The sequence below is a fragment of the Salvia miltiorrhiza genome, chromosome 1 (genome assembly GCF_028751815.1).
Source record: "Salvia miltiorrhiza cultivar Shanhuang (shh) chromosome 1, IMPLAD_Smil_shh, whole genome shotgun sequence".
In the NCBI taxonomy this organism is placed as follows: Eukaryota; Viridiplantae; Streptophyta; class Magnoliopsida; order Lamiales; family Lamiaceae; genus Salvia; species Salvia miltiorrhiza.
This window is the reverse complement of record NC_080387.1, coordinates 50,081,721-50,100,175: the sequence shown is the minus strand read 5'-3', so window position 1 is coordinate 50,100,175 and position 18,455 is coordinate 50,081,721. Positions and strand designations below refer to the sequence as shown.

Below are 18,455 nucleotides of genomic sequence, written 5' to 3'. Positions count from 1 at the left end.
AAATTTTCTTAAAATGTATGAAAACTAATGTAGACTATTAAAGAGGGGCGAAGGAAGTAATTACATTTGGGGTTATGTCTTAATTGCATACATTGAATCTAATTTGCAGTGATTTAACTAGAGATTGTGATTTTTAGTGCAATTAATCCTTGTACTAGTATAATTTATTCAATAATGCTATTTGGACAAAATTTGTCCGGATAAAATATGATGAAATACTTTATAAAATAAATTTATTTAAAAATTTTGATTCAGAATAAAATAGAATTTAGCTAGTTTTATTGATTTCTTTATATTGTAATTTTTTAATAACCTTTTTAATTATTATTATTTTTAAAGTACACAAATTACAAATAAAATAACAAAAAATAAAAGAAATTGTTAAAAAATTATGAAAAAACTACAATATGAAAAAAAACAATAAAACTAACTATACCTTTTTAAACTTAAATCAAAATTTATAAATAAATTAATTTAAAAAAAATTAACCTTATTTTTGTCGACAAATTTTGTCAAAATAGCACTACTCTAATTTATTAGTATCAAAATAGAAAAGTCCATAAGGCTAGGGGACCATATAGTTTTCCTCAGCCTTTTGGTCAAATAGTTGGTATTATTTAATAAACAGTCAGCACACTAGTTTTGACTTTAATGCCTTCTTTCACAAAAGTTGAAAACGTGAAATATTTTTATTTTGATTTAAATTTAAAAGAATTTAGTTAGTTTTATTGTTTTCTCCATATTGTAGTTTTTTCGTAATTTTTTAATAATTATTTTTATTTTTTGTTATTTTATTTATAGTTTGTGTACTTTAAAAATAATAATAATTAAAAAAGTTATTAAAAATTACAATATATAGAAAACAATAAAACTAGCTAAATTCTATTTTATTTTGAACCAAAATTTTTAAATAAATTTATTTTATAAAGTATTTCATCATATTTTGTCCGGACAAATTTTGTCCAAATAACATTATTGAATATTTTATACTCATTCCGTCCCACGGAGATTGCGTAATTTCTTTTCGGCACAAATTTTAAGAAATTAATATTTTGTGTGTTTGAGTATGATAAATGAAAAAGTGAATATAAAAAAAAATTATCATACGAGAAAAATGCTCAAACTTCACGGAACAATTCGAAATTGAATATTGCTCTAACTTTGCGGGACGAAGAGAATATTAAAAGAAGTGTGGAAATATTTGTTTCTCTTACTAAAAATGTAAAAAAATAAATGTCGGAAATACTTATATATTGAACGAAATAAATATATGTACGATACTGAGTCTTCTCCTTTTGGCGATTTAAATTCTATAAATTGGCCTCTAAGAAAGGGGGCAATAAAAACTCAACTAGTATAACTTGATTATTTTTTCAACTAATAAGATTATTTGATACTATAATATAATAGAACACACACGCGTCACTTTTACAAATCAGTCATCAAATTACGTAAATGATACTTTCTCCGTTCACAAAAAATAGTTATAAAAGTAACGATACGAATTTTAATAAAAATGATTGAGTTTATTATGACTGCAGAAAAGATCCCAAAAAGATAGTATTATTAATAATAATTAAATGCAGCCTACATGTGATAAAAGGTTTCTAAAAGTGAAAATAGACTAATTTTTGTGGATGTTTTAAAATGACGAAAATGAACTATTTTTTACAATAATGCTATTTGGACAAAATTTGTCCGGACAAAATATAGTTAAATACTTCATAAAATAAATTTATTTAAAAATTTTGGTTCAAAATAAAATAGAATTTAGCTAGTTTTATTGTTTTCTTTATATTGTAATTTTTTAATAACCTTTTTAATTATTATTATTTTTAAAGTACACAAACTACAAATAAAATAACAAAAAATAAAAAAAATTGTTAAAAAATTACGAAAAAATTACAATATGGAGAAAACAATAAAACTAACTAAATCCTTTTAAATTTGAATCAAAATTTATAAATAAATTGATTTTTAAAAAAATTTAACCTTGTTTTTGTCCGGACAAATTTTGTCCAAATAGCACTACTCTATTTTTTATGACTAGAAGAGCATAAAACGTTGCCTATAAATTTAGTGTTTTTACATTTTTAAATTATATTTTAGATGACTGGCCGGAGAATTCAACTTAACTAATTAATTAAAAAAGTAATCGGTAATATCAGACGAAAATATTTTAAAATTCATATTTTCAATGCCGGACTTTCTCAGTCGTAGAAGAAGTTGAAAGCTACGGCCATATAATACCAATAAAAATCAAGAATAACAAGTTGGACAATTTATTCAGTAATCAACCCTATTCTAACAATTTCAAGTTAGAAGAATTAATTGAAAAATCAAGAATAACAAGTTGGATCAATTATTCTGTAATTTGACGATACAATTTGAAAGAATTAATTGCCATTAATTAAAAATTATCAGAAAAGATCAGATAAAAACTCTTTATTCAAAAAGTAAATCAAAATCAAATTGGACCAATTAATCAAACAATAAAGTCCCGTAGAATATATTCGGACTAAAGTTTCATTATTCCTACCAAATCAAAAAATTTAACTACTCATGCTATTGAAATTAAACACAAAGTAGAAACGAGAGTACCTAATGGATAATTAAAAGTAAAAAAAGAAATTGACTAAAAAAAACAAAAAAAACAAAAAAGAAGTAGTCACCAAAAAGGTTAATTATTAAAGCAATATACCCTCCAAAAAAACTCTCCTAAACAAAGAGAAAATTAATGCCTTGCATATTCTCTGTTGGTACGTAGCCGCCCCTACGATATAATGCCAAAGTACTAGTATAGACAACCGTATTTAATGACTATTAGCCCTATTTTTGTAAAAAAATGACTATTAGTCCTACCTAGACCCAAGTGTTGTTCCCATCCTTAAAATATTGACAAAATAATCCTGTACTCCATTCGTTCCACGAATTTTGACACGTTTAGTTTCGGCATGAGAATTAAGGAGTTTTAGATTAGTGTTTTACGTGTGTAGTTAATAAAGTATAAGCGTAATAAAGTAAGAGGAAAAATGTAATAAAAATGATTAAATAGAAAAAAGAAGGGAAATAAAAATACATATTTCTAAAAATCATATCAACAACAATAATTTCTATATATAGAAGAATAAAGGATAACACGAAACAAGTTCAACGACATGATGGAGTTGAACATCCCATCCACACTCATAGCTCTACTTTCATTTCTCCTCTTACTCTTCACCTTTCTCAAATCGCGACGAATCACAAAATCTGCAAACAGCTACTCACACTTCCCAGGTCCCAAAGCGCTCCCCCTCATCGGAAACCTGCACCTCATGGTAGGCGCCGCCTTGCCCCACCACTTCTTCAGAGACCTCGCCGCCAAATACGGCCGCCTGATGCACCTGCAGCTCGGCGAGATCCACTTCCTCATCGTCTCCTCCGTGGATCTCGCCAAGCAAGTGGTGAAAACGCACGACATCAACTTCGCCAACCGGCCCCCGGGGCTGGCGGCGGAGACGCTCTCCTACCATTACACCGACGTCGTCATCTCCCCCTACAGCGACCAGTGGCGGCAGCTGCGCAAGATCTGCACGCTCGAGCTCCTCAGCGCGCGCCGCGTGCAGTCCTTCCGCCCCATCCGAGTGGAGGAGAATTTGAATCTGTGCAGATCGATCGCTTCCTGCGAGGGATCGCCGGCGAATCTCTCGGACAAGCTCGCCCTCGCCTCGTACGACGTGATCACGAGGGCGGCGGTCGGGGCGAAAACGAAGGAGCGCGAGATGGTGACGGCGCTGGTTCTGGATTCTCTACGGCTGGGGTCGGGATTCATGATAGCCGATCTCTATCCTTCAATCAAATTGCTGCCGTTGATCACTGGAGCCCAGTTCAGGATCCAACGAATACACCATAGATTAGACCGGCTGTTTGATACCATCATCAAGCAGCATAAATCCGCGGCCAAAATTGATGATGATGATGATTCGATTGAAGATCTGGTTGATGTTCTCCTCAAAGTTCAAAAAGATGGGAGTCTAACTACTGAGACCATCAAAGCAGTGCTCTTGGTTTGTACACTTCTCTCATTCTCGTACGAGCTCCTCTATTACAAATGCTGTTTATGTGAGCTTAATAACTTTTTAAGTACTTATAAGTTTTTGAAAAGTATTCGGCAAATTTTTCTCAAAAAAAAAAAAAAAAAAAAAAGTATTCGGCAAAAAATAAGTTTTCAAAGAGTCTATAAACGATATAAATAAACTCTCAAAAATAAATTTATTAATTTCGATTTATTACTATATACTTATTTTTCTAATTTCATATATTTTCAATTTTTCCTCTCCAACTCATAATTCATTCTTTTGCTTATAAGCTATTCAAACACTTTGACAATTTATAAATTCTTGAGACATTATATTTTATAAGTTTAACAGCCCCTTTATTTCACTCATTTTTCATTCTACTTGTGGATAATATAATCATGGGAGTTAATTTGATAGCATTATAATGAGGGAAAGGATTTGTATTAGAAAAAGGTGCAGTGGGACCACTAAAATACTACTCCTTCCGTCCCACTAGAATTGACACTTTTGAGTTGGGCACAGAAATTAAGAATAAAGGGTTAAAAGTGTAAAGTAGGTAGGGTCCACTTATTTTATGTGTGTAGAGAATGTAGGGACCGTATACCATTTTAGGAAAGTGTCAATCCTAGTGGGACAAACAAAAAAGGCAAGTGTGCCAATTCTAATGGGACGGAGGGAGTATGAGATAAAAAAAAAGTGGGACCACTAAAATATGATAAATAAAATTTTCAATATTTTACTATTCTTCTTTCTCTTATCTATATATATATTATATATATTAAAGCAAAATAAATTCGATCCTACGTGGCGTAGTATAATCACTCCATTCTAATTTTCCTCAATTCTCATTCGTTCCTTTTTTTTTTTCCTAATTTTATTTTCAAATCTCTAATCAATATCCACCCCTAACCAAACTTCACTCATAAAAATATTCACAATTATTTTATACATAAACATCGAATGCATTAATATATAATAACAACAGTCAACAGATAAATATCATTGGATAAGTGTAACTCCAGGCAACTACTCATAAGTGTACTATGATAATTAATAAGAACTTACGAGTCCCATGACTTATTTCACTACTTTTATTACATTCATCATAAAATAATTATATTAATATAATATAATTAATGTTTATTATACTAAAATTTGGAGTTTGAAAAATTATATGCCCTAATTACAAAATAATTGTTTACGTCTTAATGGGTGGAGTTTTTAAATTTGCTTACACAGGTTTTCGATTTTGTTTCTTTTTATGCATATAATCATTTTGCTTAAAATAAATTTAATGACAACTACAAATAATAATAATATATTAATTATTAAATTAATGATTTAGATTTTTATTTATTTATTTCATGTTTAGTTATGTTGTTAATTATAGCATTGGCACACCACACAACACAAGTAACTTGCGTATTGTGGGAATAATATGCCGATGAACTCAAAAAAATGTTTACGGAAACGAGTTTAAGTGAAAATAAAGAGCCAATAATAATAGATTTACAATATGTGTATTGAAACCTGCTTTGGTGCATAACATCATCTATGCTTCCTTAAGTTCATCTCAACTTTGAAATACATGTCAAGTTCTCAAGTTAACTAAGAACATGAAATTACAAGTATTTTATTCTTAATCTCAATATATAATTTAATAAAATTATATTAGCATGCATAATTTATCCATATTATTTTTATCCCAATTACCATTAATATTATTTTAATATTAAGTAGTGATCAAATGTTTTTTTTTACTATGTATTTTAAAATTTAAAAAGTGCAACATTCAAGAAAATAGTAAGATGGATTGGATTGGGTTAACTACAAAAATTAAATATTTGTAGAATTAATAATATTTAATATTATATTTAAATATTAGTGATTGTTTAATTATTTGATAATTGTACATTTTGATTTTGAAAATACATTACATATACATATTATACATAATTTTTTCCCTAAAAAATTAGGCAAACATTTTTGGTTTGAAAAGCAGAAGAAACTAAAGAATTTGTACAATAGATACTTAAAGTACGTGACGGTATTGTCGGTAAAAGTCTTGGTGGTGAAGAATCTAATGGGACATTGTGAGAATATATTTTTATACGAAATGAAACAAATTTTATTGTAGCTGTAATGGAAAACACATAGCTTGACGTAATGAATATTAGTACATCTAATATTCAACTTGGGGAACACGTAACTAAAGGCAAACAAATTTTAGGAAAAAATATGGGCAAGAAGTTTCTTATTGCTAGAATGATGATGAGCCCATCCGATTTCACAAAATTTACTGTTAGCTAGGTTTCAGATAAGGCAATTCCCTGATATTAAACAAATCAAGGGACAATATCTTTCGAGTGTATGATTATACCTACTGAAACCTGAAACCTGTTTTCAGTCACAGACAACTGTATGTGAGAATCTCAAGACTCACTGAAAAAATAGGTCTACAAATTTTAGTATTTGATGAGGTCATACGCATGATACAACAACTAACGTGTGTATGATGAAATTTTCGATAGATGATAAGGTAATTGCAAATTTAATAATTTATTCACACTTTGAAAGGTGAAGTCATTATTGATATATTATTTAATTTAATTTATTTTAATATTTTTCACTAACTGATTGCAGCTACAAACATCTAATTTAAGTAATTTTTAAATAAATGTAACAGTTTCTCTCTTACTATTTTGTGGGTCGATAATAAGAAATCTAATTTAGGTCAATTTTAAATAAGTATATTACTTCATCCGTCTCACCTATCTTGAGACATTTTTCTTTATGAGCGTCTCACTTATCTTGAGACATTTTTTTATTTAGAATTTTTTTTATCTTTTCACTTATTCGTCTACATACAAATACCCATGCCCAAAGAAAAAGTCTCAAGATAATCGGGACAAAGTAAGAACATGTTTTTATTTTAAAATAGTTTATTCAATACTCTATTTTAATAAAATAAAATATCACAAAATTACGTAATAATAGATCCCTTCGAAATTCGACGGGCCACTTACTAGTAGTAATAAATTTGGAACAAAAAGTGTGCACCCTAGACTTTAGCTGCGTGAAATCTTCTATACCACATATCGGTGTCCCACCAATTTCAAAGTTTCTAAATTATTTTTTTAGTTAATTGTATTTTTATAAAAATTACGTTTGTTAATTAGGATTGACTATACCCGCGATGAGTGCATATAATTACTTTTTTAGTTTTCAATTTCTAGTTAATAGATAAGTAAAAAGAAAGTCCTATTTAATAAAGCACTACTATGATTTATAACTTTGAAATTTCAATTCTCAGTTATAGTCGAACTTATAGGACACCAAACATTTATCCCATCCGATCCCTTTATCTGTCTCATTTCAGAATATGTTCACTGCTGGAACTGACACTTCAACCACTGCCATAGAATGGGCAATGTCAGAAATGATAAAAAACCCTAGCAAGCTCAACAAAGCACAAGAAGAAGTAAGAAAGGTTTTCGACAACAAGGGATACGTAGAAGAAGACAAGTTTGATGAGCTCAAATACCTCAAATTGATCATCAAGGAGACTCTGAGATTGCATCCACCAGTTCCACTTTTAATCCCCAGAATGAGTTCCCAGAGATGTGAAATCGATGGATACGAAATCCCAGCAAAAACCAGAGTGATAGTGAATGCATGGGCACTGGGAAGGGACCCCCAGTATTGGAAGGATCCAGAGAAGTTTATACCAGAGAGATTCGAGGAAAGCTCCATTGATTTCAAAGGGAACAATCTTGAATACATACCCTTTGGTGCAGGAAGGAGAATGTGTCCTGGCATGACATTCGGGCTGGCCAACGTGGAGCTTCCGCTTGCTATGCTTCTCTATCATTTCGATTGGAAGATGCCTAAGGGGATCAAGAATGAGGATTTGGATATGACGGAGGCCTTCGGCGTCACCGTTAAAAGGAAACACCATTTGCATTTGATTCCCATTGTGAAGCGACCTCTTCCTGCAAGATAGTTATCATGCATGTTTTATGTTTTCTTATTGAGTTATCTCCCAACTCACAATAAAAATAAAATACGAAATTCAAATTAAGTAATCATATATGTTATGTCTTCTTCTTATTCTTGATTTTGATTAATTAATTCAGCCGTAGCTTTATCACTACAAAAAAAAGTTTCTACTAGTGACATAAGACTCAGTAGGCTAATATTCGTATCACAAAAATTAGTGGCATTTGATAGTGTAATTATTAGTGATAAGCTACATTATCAAATGTCACTAATTTTGTTGACACACATAATAGCTAACAAGCCTCATATCACTAGTGGATTTCTTTTTGTAATGTATGTATTATTCTGCGCTAGCTAAATGCCACTCTGAGATTAATTTGGTAACCGACTTTCATTTTTTTAAAAAACAATATTTCTTTTTATGTTTTTTTCTTCAATTATAATTTCTTGTGCTTTAGTTTAATTTATATACTTATTATAGAATTAGAAAATTCGCATCACGTAGATAGCAGTGTTTCTATAATTGCTCCATGAATTATGGAGCAATACAATACTATAACTATAGGAGCATTTAATTTGTTCACTCTTAAAAATTGCAGCAATCTATATTGTAAATTTTGTATACTCCCTTCGTCCCTTAAATAACTTCTTAACTTTCTTTTTTGGGGTTGTTCCTCAAATAACCCTCATTTTCATTATTGGACACTACTCCATTACTAATAATATCATATTTACTCTTACTTTTCACCTTTTCACCACTCTCAATACTAGTTAAAACATATTTTTACTACTTTCAATACTAATGTTGGATTACAAGCTTGCGGGCGTCGTTACAATGAAATAGAAAAGTAGGAGATGGGATTACAAAGGAAAAACAGTATTGAAATTACAATAGAAATGAAACCAGAATGTAAAGCCGAGTCGAGGAGGATCCTCTTTCCACAAGACGAGATATGCCCCGGTAGTGCTCACGGTTTGGCGTGTCGTCTCCAAAGATGAAACGACTTCGTCTCGTGGGTAGCAGCATCGCAGACCAACGAGCTCCGGCGAACTGGAATGTGGCGAGAACAGAGCTTCAACTATGTATGCAGAGTGCGTGCAGAGTTTCAGTGCTATGTTGCTTGTGTTGTGTGTTTTGGGATGCATGGAGGTTGTCCTATTTATAAGCACAGACCACATCAACACATAATCATCATGGATATCAACATCTTACAAAAGAGAAGAGCATATGAATATCTACCTCGGATCAGCAATGATAATGCTGATGTTATCTTGTGAACGTCGGTCCTGCGCGACCAGAAAAAGACTAAGAGCGGCGGTGAAGCACGGCGGACCGGAGGCTCAGAGACGAATATCTGCTGATTCTCTTGTGTATCGTGTCGTGGAGATCGGAAGCCGAAGGGGGATGGGTTTTGGCGAGGAAGAAGAGGATGACGTTTTTTGGTGATGTGGAAGATTACGTCTTGCTGTATAACGTGGTTATAGGGTATAGGATATTTGGTTTATAATAATATAGTATTAAATAGATGAAAACAAAAGGGATTGTGTAGATTTGATTGAATTGAGGGATTATTGATGGAAAGCAGCAAAAAGAAGTCAGGTGGTGTTGAAATTCTTAAGAAAATATAATACGTAGAGGGGTAAAATAAGCAATCCACAAGTTATCCCATAAAATATTTAGGCTCTTAAATACATAATACTCCCTCCGTCCCGCTAAAGTTGTCTACATTTGTTTCGGCACGGAGATTAAGAAATGGAGTGTTATGTTTTAATTGAATGGGGCCCATCAAAATTATTGAGTTAATTAAAATAATTTCTTCCTCCTTTCACTTTCTTCTTCATCCACTGCCACCCACCTCCGGCGAAGTCGCCGGCATCAGCCACCCCCTCCTCCGGCGAAGTCGCCGGCATCAACCACCCCCTCCTCCAGCGAAGTCGCCGCCACCCTCGTCTCCCTCTGTCCCCCTCGTCTCCCTCATCAGCCACCCCCTCTGTCCCTCAAATCTGCCAACAACCACCACCACCGTCGCCAACAACCACCACTACCGCCAACCCCTTCAAAATCCACTCAAAAATCAGAAATCAAAAACCAAATCTTGCCCCCAAACACTGTGAAGGCGAATAGAGGGAGAGAGAGAGGACGAAAGGCGGTGGCGGCCGGAGAGGCGAGAGGCGGCGGCGCAGGCGAACCAGAAATCAAAAACCAAGCGAGCCCTAGCCCTAGCCCCCAAATCGGCGAGAATAGAGGGAGAGAGGGAGGACGACGACCTCGCCCAAATCGACGCAGGCGAGCCTTAGCCCCCAAATCGGCGCACGACCTCACGCATTTGGGCGGCGAGCTTCGAATCCCCCAAATCGCCCAAGGATGCGACGGTGAGAGGGAGGGAGAGAGAGATCACGAGATCTGTAACGCGAGAGAGAGGGAGAGAGGCGGCGACGGCCGAATGGGCGAAAGACGGCGGCGGCCAAAGAGGCGAGAGGCGGCGGCGGCGATGGGGGTGGCATCCCGCCGGAGAAGAAGAAGAGAGAGGCGGCTGCTCTCTGCTCTCTATGTGTGTGTTTGTGTGTGTATGTTTATTTTAAACATAATTGAGGGTTTAATTAGTAACTTAATTAATGATCTAATTAGTAACTTTATTAATGATCTAATTAAGTTAAATTATTTCCATTTTTAGAAAGTGGCCAACTTTAGTGGGACGCTCAAAAAGGAAATGTGGCCAACTTTAATGGGACGGAGGGAGTAGTTTTTTGCACTTTTTATAACATTTTTTTGCACTTTTTATAACCGTAATATATCTTTTTAATTTTCCTGTTATTTATCTCAAAAATTAAATTAATAATTCTAAAACAACAAGATGGCATTGCCATCGATAACATATACTCCCTCCGTCCCACTAGAATTGACACTTTTGAGTTGAGCACGAAAATTAAGAATAAACTAGAATTGACACTTTTGAGTTGAGCACGAAAATTAAGAATAAAGAATTAAAAGTGTAAAGTAGGTAGGATCCACTTATTTTATGTGTGTAGAGAATGTATGGACCACATACCATTTTAGATAATTGTCAATTTTAGTGGGACAAATAAAAATGGCAAGTGTGCCAATTCTAGTGGGACAGAAGGAGTATTATATAACATCCAAAATATTCATACATTATCATCCAAATATAATGAAAACATCATATATATTATATTTAGCTATATGTTTAATTAAAAAAAAACATATTACAAATGCGCGCAACTTGCTAGACATTTGAATGACGTTCTCTGCTTCAGCCTTCTCGTTAGTAGTAGTCCTCATAGCTCAGTTTTTGGCTGCATTCTCGATTGAAACACGGTGCATCGATTCCCATCAACTTGATCTGCCAAGAACTACTATTGTTGGGAAAAAAATTATAAAGGATTACAGAACTATATCCACAAAATGAGTTGCAGATACTCAAACTCAAGTAATACCTTCTAAGGCAATATATATTGATACAAATCTATTCATTCAATACTAACATTATAACATGTCTCAATTTTAAACACAGAATTACACACATGTTAAAACATAAAATTAAACAGGCGTAGATGTAGATGTTTGTTAAGAGCAGTTAGGTCTGGTCTAATTGCACTTGTGTAAGCTTTGATCAATCCTTTGTTTATCCATCGACCCACTGTACTTTTACTGCAATTTATGCCACTTGCAAGCCTTCAAATAGTTGATCTTTTGCTCAATTCCAGGCTGGAAATTAGCTCTAGGTCAATTTGCACTCTCTTTCGATGTGGTCGATGTATTTTCATGCTTGCCGAATGAATATTGTGCTCACCTCTTTCTTGTTATTTTTTTGCCGCAGCCCAAAGTCGACTCACAGTACTCCTCCTAGAGCTTCTGAACTTGACGATGGCTTCTTGGATATTCCCTCTCTTTAGCTTGTCGTTTTTGCTATCTTGAAGAAGGAATTAAACAATGGTGTTCCTTTCGCCTTTAGTTAGATCGTTTCTATATATATATATATATATATATATATAATATCGCAAATAATAACTTATTTATCTTATATGCATGCATGAACAGAGCTTGGAGACTGAACTCCCCCCGGCTGCACAGAACTATAACACCTTTCTCCGCCTCCACATGCGCGAGGATGGAACTTTTCTGTCAGCGAGGGATGAGAGACTAGATGTAAGCGTTTAAGTTTAATCAAATATGAGTAATACATCGTGAAATGTATTTATTTTCTAACAATTATGCATTGTTATGTCTGAATTAAGCGAAGATTCGTTGCATTGCTGTTGAGACTGGGCGAGAGGACCGGCTGCCTAAGATCTACTTGAAGGTCGTACAACTCGATAGATCCCAGCTCTACGGCACTGAAAGTGCCGGTCGGAGCCAGGTTAGTAGGGGGTCTACTCACAGCACAGGCACTTCCGCGATGCCTCAGCAGCTGTATGAGACACGGATCTCCACGCTGGAAGAGCGCCTTCAGGCCGAGCAAGCAGCACGTGAGGCCGAACGAGCAGCACGTGAGGCCCTCGAGCAGTGTATGGCTCAATTCGAGGAGTTCATGAGGCGGTCGGGTCAGCTGCCTTGAGTAACACTTCTACGTATTTTTATTTGGTTGAACTATTTAATTCATGTTTTGGAATTAAATTACACTTGCACTTTCTTTTTACATTTATGTTATTTTGAGCAACTATTTATTTCATGTTTTCAAACAACATTGCACTTACTTCGTAACAAAGTATTAAATTCAAAATAAGGGCGTATGAAAATAAATTCAAATTACTTATCTTATAACAAATTAAAATACTTATGGGGTATAAAAATAAGGACGCATGGAAATAAATTCAAAATACATTACAATTAACAAATTAAAATACTTATGGGGTATAAACTATATTGAGTCAAAAAATATTAATAAATAAAGATTTTTTCGACATAAAAATAAGGACGTATGGAAATAAATTCAAAATACATTACAATTATCAAATTAAAATACTTATGGTGTATAAACTAGATTGATAAAAATATATAGTATATAATAAGAATAATAATAATAATAATAATAATAATAATAATAAAAATAAATAAATACTTTTGCGACATAAAAATAAGGACGAAAACGAGCCCGATCCGTAATTAATATCATCTCATGGATATCATCTCGACATATTCTAAGGTTATGAATATATGATATTGTATATTGAAATAGACTTTAAATGAATTAATAGGTACTATATATATCAATAATACGAGTGTTCTGTACTGCTGACTATTCGAAATGAACTTCAAAGTTAAGCGTGCTTGACTTAGAGCACAACTAAGAAGGATGACCGACTGGAAAGTTCGTCTAACTTATGCAATACGGTATAAATACGAAAATAAATAAATAAATTTCAAAAAAAATACCGGCGGTAGAGTTCCGCCGGTAATTACCGATGGCGAAGTGCTGCCGGTAATGGTCACAGTCTCCGGCGGTAAAAACCGCCGTCGTCAGGTAAAGATTACCAGCGGCAAACACGCCGCCGGTAATTACCGGCGGCGTGTTTACCGGCGGCGTGTTTTGCCGCCGGTAATCGTGTTACCGACGAGGAATCTACCAGCGGTGTCACGCCGCCGCTAATGCATTTTCCGGCGGCCGCCTCAAAATTACCGATGGCAGACGCCGCCGGTAATCAATTGTTTTTTTGTAGTGTCACTTTCAATTTTGTTTAATTTCTTATATATTTTTTCTTCAATATTAATTTTGTATGCTTTAGTTTAATTTTGTGATTATTAACTAGGGTTTATCCCATCAATCTAGGATATATAATTATTTTTTATCATTTAATTTCACTTTTATTAGCTAATAATAGGTTGATAAATTCAAAGTCATGGTATATACTTTTTAAAAATTTTAATTTTTTGAAATAAAAAGTAAATATAGTTCATAGTATTATAATAAATTTTATTTTTATAAAAAATATTTTTAAAATAATAGATATAAGCATGGGACACAGTGATACACTTAAGATTGTGGGACACTGGATCTCATCCCTTCAATAATGTCCATTCGAATCCCATATTGCCATTTTTGTGAATTTCCATATATATGCTTTACACAGACATCAGACATGAGATGGTTAAATTAGGTTGAGTACGTATGTAATAATAATAATAATAATAATAATAATAATAATAATAATAAGTAAACGCATAGAGATCTAAACTTAATTGTCGGGCATATTAACAAATAAGATGGTCAACTAAAAAAACAGAAAAAACAACTAATATAATTACATGGTGACCGGCCGGTGGGACATTTTAAAAACTATATTCAAAGAGCCCACAATAATTCTCTATCCTACATGACACTCTCATATTCTTTCATTCTCTTTTTTCTAAATACTATATTTTATGTTTTAAATAATAATAATTATATATATAATTGTTTTCCTTTCCTTATATATGTAACCGTTACAAAAGCAATATTAAATATTAATGTGCATTTATACATATATGATGAATATATATTTGGAAAATTCATATCCATTATATATATATATATATATATATATATATATATATGATGATATAATTTTAAAATTTCTCACTATATTTTTTATTTAATAAATAATAATCTATTAATTATATAATAGAATACATATTAGAAGCACCTTATTCACTCTTAATAAATTCAATTTTTCTTATGTTATTATGTGTTATGAATTTTATAATTCAACATTTGGCTTTGCAATATTTTAGCAAATGCAAATTCTATATAAAAATAAATTTATAAAAATAAAATGATGTAATTTGAATCTCATATTAATTTTATGACACATTTTCAGTTCATAATTTAAACAAAGTATATATTTTAAGAAATTTTTATTAAAAATATTTTGAATCCCAAATCTTTTTTCATATAGCTTTACAAATTAAAAATCTAAATTGAATAATATATTTTATAATATTCTAACTAGATTTAAAATTACATATCAATTTTTCATTAGGCTTTACAAAATTAAAAATATAAATAAAATGATACATTTTGAATTTCACATCAACTTTCTTCATTCTATTAGGATATCCATACGTCCCATTGATAATGACTCGCTTTCATTTTTAGTATGTCTCATTGATAATGGCCTATTTCATAAAAGGAAATCACATTCTCTCACAAAAAGTTGTGGACTCCACCATTTCATATCACTTTTTTTAAAATCACTTTTCTTCTTAATAATTGTGTCCAAATCAAAAGTAATGAGCGATACGGAGGGAGTATTAGTTTACGTAAAGCATATCACTTTTTGTAAGCGTATTAAAATTTAAAATATACATAGTATATGAGTTTACATAAACTAAATCAATTAACATGATGATTATTCTAATTAAACTATGAAAATGTGTACATGATATTATATAATCCAATCATTTATAAATCTTTGTATTCTCATTCATTCTCATTTATTTTGCAAGGATCACATATCATATTGATTTTTTATTTTTAGTTTTGATAAATTACATAAGTAAATAAAAAAAATTTAAAGATCGTGCGACGAATGTCTCGAACCCAAGACCTCTGATATTGGGCATTAACCTCCTCCTACTACTAGGCCAATACACGCACACATCTCACATCAATTTTTAATCAAATTCCATCTTGACTAAAGCTTATATAAATACTTGTGTGTCATATCTCATCCTTTATATATTTGCAGCACCAATTTAATTTGGTCAATTAACTTTTAATTGTCCAAATAAATGGTTATATTTTTATTAAAAAATAATTTAATTTATCTAATATCACGTTGGCTGATAGCATTGAATAATGTGAGGCCGTATATTAAAATAATGAAATAATAAATTGCACTTTTCTTATGTTATTTATATTTTATTCATTCTATAATTCAGTATTTAGCTTAACTATATTTTAGCAAATGTAAAATCTATATAAATTTTGATTTTATAACAATAAAATAATAATGAGACGGAGAAAGTATTAGCTATATAAGTTTAGGATGCCACAAGTACTAAAATCATCTTTAAATTGAGTTTTGGATAGATACTTCCAATAAGAAGCACTAAATGGTTGTAACCATTAATGAATAAGTCTATTTGGAATTTTCACCATTTTTTAATGTTCTTATTTATAAGTTTATTATAAATTAGAATTGCACCATGTGCAATGCACAAAAACGTTTTTATATTTTCTGTATTTATATAAAACTGATACCAACTCAATTATCATATTTATAAATATAATAAAAAAATAATTTTAACTCAATATATTTGAGTTGGATATTAAAAAAATAAAGAATAATTCACAATTATAAATATTGATATTATGAAAAGTTATATTCCCTCCGTCCACTAATTCAAGGCCTAGGAGAGGAAACACGAGTTTTAAGAAAAAATGTATTTTTATTAATTGAGTGGAATTAATGGAGAAAGGGACTCACAAAATATATTGTTTATTGGTTGAGTGGACAAAGGGACCCACAAAGTGTATTGTTTATTAGTTGAGTGGAGAAAAAGTGTATTGTTTATTGGGACCCACCAATTAAAATATAAATATAAACTTAATAAAAATAAATAGGCCTTGAGTTGGTGGACGGACCAAAAAGAAAAGTAAGCCTTGAATTAGTGGACAGAGGGAGTAAAAGAAAGAAAGAAAAAAATATACAAAGTTTCTTCATTTATATTTGGAAAAATTGCACCTAAATACACAAACTTTGCCGAAAATCCATATTTGACGCGAAGTTAGGAATTTACATTTTAATACACCAATTTAAGAAGTTGTTCAATATTGACACATTTTTCAATTCCGGCGACCGACATTCTGACGTGGACGCCGGAATGCCAATGTCGCAGCCACGTCACACACCCACTCTCTCTCACTCTCTACACGTCACCTCCCCCCTCCCCCCGTCGGACCCTCCCCCTCCCCAGAATCCCGTCAGACCCTCTCCCTCCCCAGAACCGCGTCGCACCATCGCCGCCGAGCCCAGCCTCCCGCCGTCAGCCACTTCCCCCTCCCCAGAACCGCGTCGCACCACCGCCGCCGAGCCCAGCCTCCCGCCGTCAGCCACTTCCCCCTCCCCAGTACCGCGTCGCACCACCACCGTCGAGCCCCACAGCCACAAACCCTCCCTCCCGCCGTCAGCCACTTCCCCCTCCCCAGAACCGCGGCGCACCCGCCACCTCCACCAACCAAACCAATCGGATTTCCCTCACCTCCACCATAACCACCAAAAACGCCATATCCACCGTCACCAAATCTCCACCACCATCGTTTTTTTTGGTTTGCACAGATTTGCAGATCTAGGGTCTGTGCTTGGCCGTGAGTGGCGGCGGCGGCGGCGTGACTCAGGATCGAGGGAGTACAGGCATGGAGGCAGCGAGGATCTGCTGTTGATGTCGGAGGTCAGAGAAAGCGGAGTCGATTTTGGGCTGCGGCGAGTGGTGGGGGAAGTGGCGGCGGGTGCGACGCGGTTCTGGGGAGGGGGAAGGTCCGACTGGGGGAGGGAGGGTTTGCGGCTGAGGCCCTGTGGGGCTCGGCGGCGGTGCGGTGCGATGCGGTTCTGGGGAGGGGGAGGGTCCGACGGGGGGACGGGGGGAAGGTGACGTGTATAGAGAGAGAAAGAGAGTGGGGTGTGAGAGAGAGATAGAGTGGAGTGTGTGTGTGTGTGTGACGTGGTGATGATGTGGCATTCCGGCGTCCACGTTAGAATGCCGGTCGCCGGAATTGAAAAATGTGTCAAAATTGAACAACTTCTTAAATTGGTGTATTAAAATGTAAATTGCTAACTTCGCGTCAAATATGGATTTTCGGCAAAGTTTGTGTATTTAGGTGCAATTTTCCCTTTATATTTTTATCATTTTTTTTATTCATTCTTATTTTACTCACAACTCCTACCCTACATTCCTTTATAATCATATTCCACCTTGAATAAAGTTTATATAAATAATTATGTGTATTGAGTCATCCTATATATGTTTTGCACTTTAAATTTAATTTGACTAATTACTGCTGAAATAGAAATTTTATTGAAAAGAAAAAAGAAAGAAAAGGGACCTAAAAAAACCCGAGAGTACAGACGCTAACAAAGGGCCGGGTCACCGAGGAACCATCTAAAAGCAAAACAAAAAACCACGTGAAAGCACCCGCAAAGGACCACGGGTCGACGAAAACCAGGAAAAAGAAGACTATGAGGAAAAATTTAAAAAAAATAATTTGACTAATTAATTAATTAGTTACCAAATAAATAGTTATATTTTCCATCAAAATTTAATTTAATTTGACTGATAATAATTATGCCAAACTAAGTTGGTCAAAAATAGAAGTTCATATATTAGAACAATGAATTAATAAATTTAATTTTCTTATGTATAAATTTTAGTACGCTTATCATTGATATAATACGCTT

The 18,455-nt window shown here is 33.4% G+C and overlaps 1 protein-coding gene across 1 annotated transcript; it reads left to right on the top strand.

The window, feature by feature from the left end:
- The first annotated feature begins 3,136 nt into the window (after window positions 1-3,136).
- Window positions 3,137-8,171, top strand: LOC130990193 (salviol synthase-like). Its single transcript, XM_057914421.1, has 2 exons — window positions 3,137-4,049; window positions 7,441-8,171. The coding sequence occupies exons 1-2, from the start codon at window positions 3,159-3,161 to the stop codon at window positions 8,062-8,064; spliced, it is 1,515 nt and encodes a 504-aa protein (XP_057770404.1). The 5' UTR covers window positions 3,137-3,158; the 3' UTR covers window positions 8,065-8,171.
- Window positions 8,172-18,455: the final 10,284 nt, after the last annotated feature.